This window comes from Equus caballus, chromosome 14, assembly GCF_041296265.1.
Source record: "Equus caballus isolate H_3958 breed thoroughbred chromosome 14, TB-T2T, whole genome shotgun sequence".
Taxonomy (NCBI): domain Eukaryota; kingdom Metazoa; phylum Chordata; class Mammalia; order Perissodactyla; family Equidae; genus Equus; species Equus caballus.
In genome coordinates, this window is record NC_091697.1 from 28936757 (window position 1) to 28950286 (window position 13530).

A 13530-nucleotide genomic window follows, 5' to 3' on the forward strand; every position below is an offset into this window, starting at 1 on the left:
TGGGACATCTTTGTCATTTTATCAGAGTGATTACCAGCAGAGTAGTTCCAGCGTGAGTCCCCTCAGCTCCTAGCACTCTGCATTTCTATTTTCTCCATCAAGCCTTGTGGCTCTTGCTTTGGAAATCTGGCACTTAATATCCAATGTTAATTACATTTCCTAGTCTGAGGAAAATCCTATTGGGTTAATTTTTCAAAATCATATAATGAAGGAACTTCAGTGACAAGCCATGTATGTTTTTGATTGTTTTTTACGGATAGATCTATTAAGCAGTTAATATTCAGTGGGAAAACAGTCTCAGAGCAATGAAATTCTATTACTTTAGAGGTTGCATGCTTTTAATTTCTTAATATTTCATTACATGCTGGCAACTGGTGCATATTTTTATAATGCGTTTGATCATTACTCTTCTCAGGGTATTCTATTTCAGTTCTTCCTCTGACATCATATTTGCATGTTAAAGGGTTTTGGTATTCAGGGATGAAATGTTCTGAATAGTAATGTGCAGTTAACTTGATTTTTTAAAAACAGAAAACAGTAAACAGATATTATATACAGGGACTAAGGAGAACAATCTCATAATTTTAAAATCTAACTCAAGTTTTAATGGCTTTCTATAGAACATTATAAAAGGTAATGATTCAATATAATTCATTAATTAGCAAATTATGCAAAATGCTATCAGCGGAGTTTGGGGAGAAGGATCTTTTTCCTTGGCTTTTATAAGTCTACTGCATTTCTTTTTTCCCTGTAAAAAAAATGATCTTTTCTTTGCTCTCCAGCAACATCTACTGGAAAAGTCAGAAAAATGCTATTTATATGAATCAGATAGTTTGAGTAAGGATAGTTTGGGTTACCATCTGCTTAGAAAGTGCGTGCTGAACTACCATCCAGTTTCCAACTGAATTATTTCTGCCTACTTCAGTTGTCCTTCGTTCTCCAGGAGAAGGACAGAGGTTCAGTGATACATGCAAGCAAGCGGCAACTTCAAATTTATCACCTCCTCACCTTGAAGAAGTCATTTTCATAAATAAAATTAAAATGTATCTATGATGCAGACAGTACATTTCTCTTAGCCCATCTTCTCAGCACTTGTCACTTATTTAAGAAATCATGATCAGGATCAGCGGCAGCATTACAAAACTCAGTAGTTAGGGTCAAGTGAGAGTAAGAGAAAAGATTTTATGCCAGGAAGCTATGTAGAAACAGGCATGGAATCTGAGAAGAGCTACTTTAAGATTCTGCAAAGTTTCTTAAGTTGAAAAAAGAAAACTACATGTGATGTGATTTTAAAAATCCATTATGAGACCGCCAGTGCGATTACATCAAAGATTTTACAGCACTTTCTTCTTCCCTTGTCCACCTCTTTCTCTGCTATTTCAACCATGATGGAAAAATTAGGTTTCCCCACAGCTGTGTGACGGGGCTTCCCAAGGAACTTCTGTTGGCGATTACCTCTGAATGATGAGGTGTGATGAGACCTGTAGTCCGTTTGGTCTCCCCTCCCTCAAATTCAGCAGCTCCTAATGTCCTCACAAAATTGGATTCACGGGCTGCACCCACAAGATGCCATTAGATGGTCTGGCAGACACAAGCCACGTCAGAGTAAGGTACCAAGGAGCGAGTTCAGTTTGGAAACTCGGGAAGAAAAAAACCTTATCACCAAACAAATATGTAAAATATCTTCTCATTCATGGTTGCTGAACCCAACAGTGCTACAGTATAGCAGCTCTTTCTAGGACCGAACCTCGTGCAAGCATTAAAGTCACCTTTCTGTATTTCATTCCTGAGAAGCATTCTTTTAACAGAATTTTGTACTTTTAATATTCAGATTTCTCCCATCCAAAAAAAAATCATCTAAAAATTAATTCAAACATTTTAGGTAACATCCTAGGTAAAAACCTGGGTATAATCTGGATTTCTGTTATCCTTAAATAAAAGCTCTGGCTAATTAGATTCTTTCTTTCTTTTTTTTTTTTTTTTGCATTCTCAAATCTCAGTTCATTCACGCCAGCAATAAATTTCGCAACAGAGGCAATGAACACAAAATCAGCGAAGACTGAGGTTAAAAATAGATCATCAAAACTTTAAAACAACAGCAGCAACAAGAATCAGGCGCTGGGAGACTACAGAATATTGCATTTTGTGTTTGTTCAACGTTAAAATAGATGTGAGCCTTTTAAGCTTCATCCCAAAGCTCTTTAAAGGAGAAATGCCATCAAATATAATCCACAACTCTCATTCATAGCGCACAAAAGGGACAGATTCCTAAAAGCCACCTACAGTGAAAGTCCACATGTAATCTAAATTTAGGTCCTAATGCAAAGTTCCGACTTGAAACTGACAATTAGCCCGCTTCATTATCGAGCCGCTTAGAATCCAGGCAGGCTTATCAAACAGCACCTCCAGAGTTAACTCCCATTTCGAACTGTCATAATTCAGTTATCCTAATTATTTACTGGCGTCTTTTCTAAAACATACCCTAGCCTGATGTTTTAACTTCATATTTCATTTGGGACAACCCTTAATCTCCATTTATGAAACATCAACCTGGCACAGGTTGCGGAGATATAAGCAAGCGCTTCACCCACAAGATCCAAACCAAACACACCCAAGCAGCCAGACTTAAATAAACTCTACCCTTGCTTAAACCTCGGGTGAAAAATTATTATAACGCATCAGAACTTCAGTTCGAAGAAAAATTTCAAATGCCAGCTCTCTCCCAGGGTTTAAGTCCCGGAGTTCAAAAACAGGATCAATTGGATTATTATTTTTTTTCCCCCGTTAGCTGTTTAGAATTTAACGTAATGCAAAGTGCTATTCTGATCAAAATCATCTTTCTCATCTCTCCCCTTAAATAAAACGGAGGAGAAATCATTCAGTGTAAATGCATTTACTATACAAATCTATTTTCAATTGAATTTGCTGCATGCTCTAATTCATCAAAATTAATACAGGTACTTTCTATGTTAAACAAAAGGAAGCCGACTGAAAAATCGGCTTCTGCTGCGGATGCCTTTCTCAATTACAAAACGGTGAAAACAGAGATTTAACTAAGCCTCTCGGTCAAACCCTCCGATGGGCGCTCTTACCTGTTTCAGCTGAAGGCTTCCTTCCCTTGTTAGCAGCGTGCAGCATCTCTAGCTCGCCCCAATCCTCACCACCGGTCTCAAATTACACCGCTAAATCCACCCCCCGCCTTTTTTTTTTTTCTTTCTTCTTCTCTTTTTTTTTTTTTTCCTTTTCCCCAGCAAGAAAATGCTTATTGAAAGTGATTAGTTTTTGTTGTCCCTTTTAAGTCCCTCCTGCGGGAAGGAACAGGGGAGCAATGTGACGCCACCTTTTAATCTTTTGTAAGAGTGAAAAGGCAGAAAAGGAACGCGCTATCAAACTGAGCTGCACACATGACCAAAACTCGCAGGAGAGGCTGCCGCTGCCTGGCGAAAGCACCGCTAGGCTCGAGTGTAAGAACAGAGAAGAGGGGAGAGTCAATGGAATGTGACAACGTATGTGCATCAAAGGCAGGAGGAGAGAGAGAACAATGAGCGAGGGAAAGACAGCGAGGAGAGAGGGACAGAAGGAGAGAGAGACAGAGTGAGAAAGAGAGAGAGAGAAGAAAGAACGCGGAGAAAAGATAGAGCGGGTTTCAGGCAAAGGATTCTGAGAATAAAGCCACAGTGCAGTGTCTGGCAGCTTCTGTTTTTATCTCAGCGAGCATGATACACTGCCTCTCTCATTTAGAAACACATTCGTGTATCTTCCAGGTTTGAAAACTGAGATAATCGCAATGTGTCTCTGGTTTTGTCTGATTGGCATTTAACTGTGCCGTGTACCTGTGATTTTTTAGGATGCATTTATGTGCCATTTATTTCGCATATTTATTTATGTAGGCAAAAATGAAAGCTGCTAATTTCTACGGCAATTTGCAACGTAGTTTTACTGGCAGATGGAACTCTACTTATCATAACTGCTGACAAACTGCCACGGGTAAACAAAAGAAGAAACAAATGCTTCGTCTTGATAATTGTCTTTAGAAGAAAAAGCCGACACCAAAATATTAGCACTTGCAAAACCCAGGTTTCCCAGTTAAAGTTTGAAAGGTGGTTTTTCTCCATTAATTTTATTAATAAAGGCAAAATAAAAGGGAGGACAAGATGTTTGAAGGAAAGGTATTGGAAAAGAGGGTATTAGGTGAGTGGAAACCTAAATTCTTTCTGATTTCCCTCCAAATGTGACAACAGGCATGCTTTTCTTGAGTCCTGGAACAGAGTTTTTGAGTCACTATTTCTACAGACTTTTACTGCATCCGTCAGCCTTCCTGTACCATTTTAAAGTAGGTTCCATTTTTAAAACAAAGTCAAAAAGAAATGATTTCCTAATTCAAATTGTTTCAAATAGTGTTTCACCAGCTTTGTTCAATTTCTACTCATCTCCTGCCACATGGGGGCTAGGATTACACAGTTAAATTCCCTAAGTGACCTCTTTTATAAGGATGTAAATTGCCGATTCCAAGGTCAAGTATTTGGTATAAAAGTTAAATTATGGGTGGAAGTAAGTGCTTGCTTTCCGTGGTAACCTGAAGCTAACGGAGTAGTAAGCCAGCAGGAAAAGGAGACACCTAAGCTTTTGACTGACTCTCTTGTCCAAATTAAGCAAGTCTAATAATGGAAAATAAATCCCATGTGTCCTACTTATAACACTTATTGTTTTGGAAAAACTAAAACAAAACACTCAATCATTTCCCTTCGACTATGGTGTATCCCGACAATATATCCACGAACCCTAGGCATCTGGTGTTTTGGAGCTCCTGTGTGAGCCACCAGATAGAGAATGAGAACTGGTCCAGGAATAAGACCTTTTCCCTCCACCCTGGCCACATCGCTGTATCCAAAGACGGATCGCTTGATCTTGTTAAACTCAAAGTGTCATAATTTTCATGGTTTGCCAACAGGAGGGTATGTTTTTAGCTTGGACCCAAATAAAGAAGTAACAACTTCGCTGTTTCCTCACAATGTGATCAAGATGAAGCCCTCCTTGTCATTAAGACAGAGCAGAGAATGGAGAACACACAGGGGCCGAACAGAAGGCAGCTGGCCAGAGAACAGAGAATGCTCAGATGTAGAAGGGAAAGGAGGCTGCAGGGCCGGCGAGTGGCTGGGGACGAGGTGCGCTGGTAAATCCGGAATTCTCTGCAGACGTTTCGCCGAGTATATTGGAAGCAGCCTCCTTTAAATGACATTATTGATATAGGTTCTATAGTTAAAATTAACTTTGTACAAGGGAGTAAGTAGACTGAGAATTTTCTGCCAATAAAAATAAAGACCCTGTTTCAAGAATACAACTATTTCAGCGCAATAAAAGCAGGGGAGGGGCCTGGGGCTTATTGAACAGGATCAGCAAAGCATCGTCAAGGAAAGATAAAAAGGAACCAAGGCGACAAAAAGGGATTTTTTTAAAGCTATAAATGGCTATCAGTGTTGTTGCTTATTTTAAGCACTTCCTTAGTGAGGAGGTGGGTACCCCAAGTGGGCATCATTTATAGATTGATATATATGATTTATTCTTAAGGTATCATGAGGGAGGGGGGCTGTTTGACTATTCTGGGGTGTCAAAAGTGGTCCAAATCACATTACTGTTTCTTACCTGAATATGAGTGTTACAAGACTGGTTTCTCTCTGAGAGAGCTTTATGTTCATGTGCTTATACTGTGGAGTATATGGTGGTAAAGTGCTCACTTTTGGGGACCAGGCTGCCTGCATTGAACCCCAGCTCTACCACCTGCTTGCTGTGTGACCTTGACCAAGTTATTTTGCCTCTCAGTGGCTGTTTCCTCATCTCAAGAGGGGTGTAATAATATTACCTGCCTCTCAGGGCTGTCATTAGGAATAAATAATGCATGTACTGTTCTTTTGTGAGTTCTGTTCTCAGCACATAGCAAGTTCTTCCTAAATAGATGCCTATTAGGAAATCCACCCAAGAGATGTTTTTTAATAGCTAAGATAGACAATATTTTATCCCCTAAAAATAGATGAGTCACAAAGACTTCTTTCCCCTCTGACCTGCCTTGTAAGCTCAAGTTATTCAAACTGCGCTCTGGGTCTTTCCACTTGGATAGCACGCTTAAAACTCAAGAAGGTCTACACCAAACTCACGACCCCACCCTCAAAACCAGCTGTTTCTTCCAATTCTCTTGCCTGTGTAAAGTATATAAATCTTGCAGTCATTCAGGGCTCCTTTCTTTGCTTTCTGTCTTATCATTCGATTATCTGTTACTATCAAACATCAACCCCCCCACGTCCCTTTAAGTTATTGTTTCATTTCCAGACTCCTAATACCTTCTCCATCTGGGCACTTTTGCCCGGACTATTGCAATAATCCTTTAATGCAGCACTTCTCCATGCTTCTCTGTCCTGAAACATGAAGGGTGACGAAAATCAGCCCCTGCTCCTCCAGGGACAGTCCTAGGGTCCTGTCAAAGACGGAACCAGATCGTACACACCTGCCTTTTCCCCTCTCAAGAAAGCACTTGGAATCTAAGTGAAGGAGAATGACATTCTTCCAGGAATGACCTTGAATCTGCTCTAATGGATAAAGCAGCTAATCTTTGGCAAACCAATACTTTACTATTAGTGCCTTGTTAGTCCTAACACTTCTCCCAACTGTCATGAAACAGCTATCGAAAACAACCGTTTTAAGAGGTTTTCTTTTCTTCTCCAATTCATCCTTCACAAGCCAGAATAACCTTCTTAAAATGCCACTCTGAATGACTTCCATTCTCGATAGTTATTGATTGGTCTATTGAAAGTCTGATTTATTTCATTAGCTTATGTATCAGCTTAAAAATCATCAAAGCTTCAAAAAAAATGATAGTAAAAATCATCATCATCTGACGAAACAAAAAGCATGCAGAAAAAAATGTAGGGAAAAGAATTAAAGAGGTGTTTCAGGCTGACAATAAAAAGATCATGTTACTTTTCTGGCAATCGTAATATTTGTGGTTATTGTTAGTCTTTAAAAATTCATAGTTTATGATTTCTTTTCTCATTTTAAATAAATACTAGTTTTTATAAGAAAGAAATCATCAAAACTTCACAATTCTTTAGAGAATAAAATGAAGATTTTTTTCCCCTCATATTCAAAAATCTCTGCCGTTTGACACCAACATATCCATGTAAGCATTCGTTCTGGCACCTCCTCACAGGAGCTTGCTGCTCCAACAGCCAGATCCATACACACGCCTTCAGAGCCTCACGCACGTTCCTTATTCTCTTTAGAATGTCCTCTCTCTTTCATCACGACGTTAACTCCCATCTCTTTATCTAAGACCCGGACAAGTTATATGTTCTCCACAAAGACTTTCTTTCTTCTTTCTTTCTTTTTGCTGAAGAAGATTCACCCTGAGCTAACACCTGTGCCAGTCTTCCTCTATTTTGTACACAGGTGACCGTCACAGCATGGCTGAGTGGTGTAGGTCTGTGCCACTGAAATGGAGTGCACCGAATTTAACCACCATGCCATGGGGCTGGCCTCCACAAAGACTTTCTTGACTTTCCTAAGTTTACATAGTAGCTACTCAAGGGCTCCAGGGAAGGTGGTATGTACAATAATGAGGAGCTTGGCTTCAGAGCTGTGGCTTGATCTAAATCCTGAGCCTGAAATTTATTTCCTAATTGTGGGACATTGGTCAAATCCCTTTCCTCTTTGAACCTCAACCTTCTCGTCTGTAAAATATTGTGATGACAATTTAATTAGCTAATAAATGTAAAACAGTTAGCACAATAGCTAGTATACAGCCAGTGCCTCCACAATAAAGAGTAGTAGTAATAATACAAGTGCTGATTAAATCACAACGATTTATCACTGCCTCTAATTTCTAAACCTCATGACAACCCACCAAATGGCTGTTATTAGGACCATTTTACAGGAGGTGAAATTGAGGTTTAGCAAAATTAACTTACCCAATGTCACAAAGGAACAAATGGCAAAGCCAGGATATAGACCCTTGTCTTTCTACCTTCTAGCTATTTTTATCCACACTGATCATTTTCAGCTCAGCCTGTATCATCTTGGCTTGTTATTATTTGGGTTTTCAGGTTTGTGCCCTATTTTTCCACTTATATTATAGACTAAATGAGAGCAATGTTCATGTGTAAAACATCTCTACATCTTGAGTATCTTCCATAAATCTTTAAACAAAGTAGATTGCCTACTCGGTAAATGTTTGTTGACTGTTTGATCATCTGTGCTCATGGGGATTAAAGTTTTTAACGACATTTAAATTCAGTGACACTGTTTTTTGAGGAAATGGTTTCATCATCCTTTCTATGAAAAACATCATAATTATACAAAATAATATAAAAGGCAGACATTACATATGAATGAGGCATGCAGATTGAGATGAATGACATTCTCTGCAAAAATGCTATAGGGAAGTGATAGTCATCGATTTCATTTGGTTCGTCATACTTGGCATTTATATTCTGCTTGAAGATAGGCCCCTCAGCTGCCCATTCCATGCATGGAAAGTGGAGGTTGTTAGCTAAAAATCATCCATTGCAGGTTACACAAAAGTGCAGAAATAACCACTCAAATACCCACAGGGTTAAGTCACCTTTAATTCTTTCTTTTTAAATAAATGCAATAATTATATTCTCATTATTTTTCTTTTTGGCTAAGTCTATACAATACTAAAACAACCTGGAATAATGTAAAATATTCAGTCAACAAATATCATTCTTTTCAGTGTACATAATGATAAATAATGTTATTGAATTTTCAACAAGTTAAATGATACTAGATACTAGATACTATGGTCTCTGCCTGTCAGTGTACGAGTGAAAAGCAATAGAACTAAGAATAGAAATGCCCCATGCACTCCACACAAGATTATCAATGGTCGAACACTTATTGTCTTGTACCAGTCTTGATATTTGCATGAACTTCATGAAGTCAAGATATGCTGCTACTGCTCACTGCTGTATTCCCGGTACCGAGAACAGTGTCTAACACACAGTGAGTACTCGATACATATGTGTTTGACAAGCGAATGAGTGAATGGAGTCACCTGCCAATTTTGCCTAAACCCATCTATTTCTAGTGATTTTCTTTTTTTATTCCCACCCAACTGGTTTATATACATCCAAATACATTGGGTACTCTTTTATCTCCACATGTTACTTCCCATAGAATTTGTTTTGTTAAACGTATGCTATCCTTTGATCAATATAAAATTTCCTCATCCTCAGAGAATCCCGTCCAGAGTATATTAGCTCATGGTAAATGCTCAATTCTCCAATTTCAAAGCAACCATTGCCCGGAACATTTTATTACGTACAATTTTCCAAATTAATCTTGTCCTGTTCTTGTGTAGCTCATACTGTTGGTGAGCTGTTATTCTTCTAAATCTCTAGCTCACTCATTTCATCACCTAGATTTTAAGTTTCCTGAGGGTTGTAGGAACTAAGTGTCTTTATTTTTTATTTTTTGTATAATATATATTGCTGTTCCTTTGAGTACTATCTTGTGAATAGAGTGTGCTTCTATATATATTTTAAAAAGCATGTTGATTTGGTGTTTATACTGAAAGTATTGATAGGCATAAAATTCTCTCTTTCAGAAATTATGTGGAAGTGCTTATAACACAGTCCCTGGCCTTTAGAATACTGCTAGAATAGTGGCAAAAGTGCATGGAATTTTTTTGTAGCTTTTTCACCCCTTAGGTGGTATGAAAGGCCAGTCATTTATTTACTCTAGTATATATATTTTTTGAGCACATGCTCAAAGTCAACCAGTGTTCAAGTGAGTGTCAAAATTAACTCATTCCAACAAGTTGAGATTATTCTCATGGTAGAAAGAATTAGCAACTGCCCTCTGGAAGAATATAATTTTTCCCCAATCATTGGCACATTAGTTGGAAGTCAGCTTCTGTTGACCTATAGGCAATTAATCCTTAGAGAGAAGGTTTTTCAATTCTATAGGGTCTCGTCTATGGGGTCATTTCAGGCCCAATTATACACTTATCTATTCTGGGAGGTTTGTTTTCCCTTAGGGGGTATATAATGGGCAAGAACACTGTGGAGACACCTTACCCCATTAAGCCTTACTCCTTGGACAAAAGGATATTTCTTAGGAAAGATTTTTCACCCTCATAGTGGTTCTGTCTAGATTCCCTGGAGATTCAATCTATTGGAACTGTCTATAAATTACTGGTTTTCAAAAGAGAAAAAAACATTCTCCAAAATTAAAAAAATGACACAACCTCTGAAGTTTCCAGAAAGGCCTTAATGTTTGCTTTTTACTGGTAAAGACAAGACAATTCAGGTCCATTTTCATATCTGTTTCCAAAATTGCAATGAGTATGTAATATGATTAAAGCTTGGTGATATAAACAGTTTTCTGAAATTAGTTTATCAAATATTATAATTATATCAGATCTTATTTAGCCAATTAAAGCAAATTATTTTGCTTATAAAATTGCTTACATTAATAACCACATTCTGGCATTTTGGTTTTGTCAAATGTACAGAGGTCTGTCCTGTCTGTTTTCCATTTCTGTTTTGCACAGTGATTTGAACACCACCTTAAGTGAAACCAAAGTAGCAGCCACTAATCATAAAGTAAAAATGGAAAGTAAATCAAGAGAGAACCTCCAGTCTCTGCTTCCCATGGTGGACCAAATCGAGTTGGCCTCAATGAAACTCTTAAGTCAGAATTTATGTTCCTCTCGGTTGAATTGAATACAGGCTTTGGTGGACTATTTGGTTCTTGTTACTGATGTTTTTCAATACGGAACATTTGAAAGCATCCAACCAGAAGTTGCACAATGATCACAGTCTTGAACATATTCATCAGAAAATGCATTCACTGCTACAGGTTTTATTTTTACAGGAACCAGGGTACCACACTGTTTGCCAGTTCCTTCAATACTCTTACCCATGACAATCACAAAAGCAATTCACAACCTTACTTATCAGATAGTTTTGTTTTACAATAATCTGGTTGCTATTTGTAAAATCCAGGATAAAACAGTGCAATTTCTGATGCTGAATATCTGAAAAGCTCTGGAAGCTGCTCGGAAGAGATATGCACTAAAATACGTAATGCGATGAAATTACAACAAACAGACATTCTGGAGGGCGCACACTCAAGTGCATCTCAGAGTGCATGACATTTAATGGTGCTATTTCAAGATTTACAAATAAATTCTGCATTTAAACTGCCCCCTTCTACTCGCAGTCTTTCTTATCTCCAAATTTAACTCCTTCATTAAAAAAAGGGGTAGAATCCTCTCACAAAGAATGATCAACCAAAACAATCACCATTGAGTAACAGTTTCCAGAACGAAATGAAAGTAGGGATCGCAATTAAATAGTTTATTCCATGTGCTTCCTCCTAAATCTCTAGATGCACTTGGAAAGCAAGAATGTCTTTCTGCGGAGAATTTAACTAACAAAAAAGTGGTGATTTTAACAGCTGACAAATCCCCTGTAATAAGGGGCTTAAAAAAAACACACAAACCAATCACTTTTCCAGCGATCAGGCTGTGCAGATGTCAAAGAACTGTGTGTCATATTCTCCCTTGAAGAGCAGAGATGCCAGTTCAATCTATTTAGGTGGAGTTTTCATGACTGTATATATATCAGTGTGAAAGAGAGACGGGAATAGCATGCACCACTGAGAGGCAGTGTAGTGCAATAGAAAAAGTTGCTTTATTTCAATCCCAGATCTGCAACCATCTCAGTATGTGGTGGTGGCCAAGTCACTTAAACCACTATCTGCCTCCACTTCTCCATCCACTAAATGGGACTGATCTCTTCCAGTTTTTTATAAGAAGGTGGAGAAAAAAGCACTAGCATACTCGTAAAGACAGAAAACCCTATAGTTTCCTTATGTAGTCAGATTCTACCAAAGCTAAATCTACTCCAAGGGAGTAGATAGTATTCTGGAAGCTTAATGCTTTCTTTGAGGCTGCTGGGGCACCAATTAATAGAGTGAGGCAATAAGCCACTCAATAGCCCAGCATTGGCTGAAAGAATTAATGCAGCTCACCTCTGTTGCTGTGAGTGCAATACTATGTACTCAGAGGATGCTCAATAAATATTAGCTGATGATGATGTTGACAGGGTGCTGTGTAGAGTCACAGCACTAAGTGAATTACTAAGTTTACAATTGCTCAGAAAACTCATTGAATGATTATTGGCAATAAAAAAACCTATCCCTGACCTCATTTACTTTATTGTGATGTCATCTCATGCATAATAAGAACATCACCAGTCCCTGGAATCTTAACAGCCTTACCCTAGTGACTTAGGAGAACAAAAATAAGGTCATCCTTCAAACTATATTCAGAATCTAGGCACTTCTTAAAACTTCCATTGCCATCGCGCTGGTGCAATCCATCATCATTTCTTTTCTGGATTATTGTAGAGCCCCTTAACTGCTCTCCGTGATTTCCACTTTTGGCCCCTATGGCTGATTACTACACTAAGGACTTCCAATATCTTACCTTCATGTGTCCATATTCTTCTGTAGTCCTCTCCCACACTGATTCTGGGATTGCCCTTGTGACTTGCTTTGGCCAATGGGACATAAGCAAACACAATACAAGTAAAGACATTATAAGCACTTGTGAACTGGGGCTTGCCCTGTTGGAAGGGTGCCACTTCCATAAAAGAAAGCCTTGTCTGGGCTTCTGGAGGTTGAAAGGCCATAGGGATAGAGAGAGCCACAACCATTTTCTAGAGTCCAGCCCCCACCTGACCCACCAATTGGATGTAACTGTGAGTGCAGGCAAGCCTGGCAGAAGTAAGCAGCCAACACACTGAAATTTGAGAAATAATCAATTACTCTTGTTTTAAGCCACCAAGTTTTGGTCTAGTTTGTTGTCTAGCAATAGGTAACGGATACAGACCCCTACTTATTATTCTGAACTCTGCAATCAGAGTGAGTCTTTTCATAATCTAAACCAGAAATCTCACTCTTCTGCTCAAACTGCTCCAAGAGCTCCTTCTCTCACCCAGAAAGTCTTTCCAATGTTCTGAAGACTTCACATGGTTTGTCCTTCCCCCACGTTATCAGATGTCAGATCCTACTAATTTCTCCCTCATTCTCTTCCCTTCAACTACACACACCTGTCTAGAAGGTTCTTCCTTGGGAACATGGATTACACTCTCCCCTCTTTTGAGTGTTTCCTCCAACGTCACTTTTCTCAGTGATACCCAGTCTGATTACCCTATTTAAAACTGCGTCACCTCTTCCCCACAAAGTCCCCATCCTCCCTGTTTGTTCTTTCTCCAATGCGCCTTATGCTTCTAAATCACTATATAGTTTGCTTGTTTTGGCCATTGTCTGATCCTTTTACCAGAATGTAAGCTCCAAGAGGGCAGGGAGCTGTTTTCAGGCCTACTGGTGGATTCCCAGCACCTAGAACCATGGCTGCTACATAGAATAGACTTAATAAGTATTTGCTAAATCATGAAATGAATCCTGCTGGGTTAAGGTGCCTGGATCAACAGAGTGGTTTCCACATTT

The 13530-nt window shown here is 38.7% G+C and overlaps 1 protein-coding gene across 16 annotated transcripts in view; it reads right to left on the reverse strand.

Annotated features, from left to right (window-relative positions):
- The window catches only part of TENM2 (teneurin transmembrane protein 2), a 3416041-nt gene that overhangs the window by 625685 nt on the left and 2776826 nt on the right, over nucleotides 1-13530 (reverse strand). For 2 of the 16 annotated variants that reach the window (XM_070232949.1, XM_070232940.1), the window contains exon 1: nucleotides 3093-3483. The exons of 11 other annotated variants lie outside the window; for them this stretch is intronic. In XM_070232949.1, the coding sequence (XP_070089050.1) occupies nucleotides 3093-3138 (46 nt within the window). In that variant the 5' untranslated portion in view covers nucleotides 3139-3483. Of the gene's footprint in view, nucleotides 1-3092; nucleotides 3677-13530 lie in introns of those variants that run through there. 3 more of the 16 variants (XM_070232951.1, XM_070232948.1, XM_070232939.1) reach the window with 2 other exon arrangements.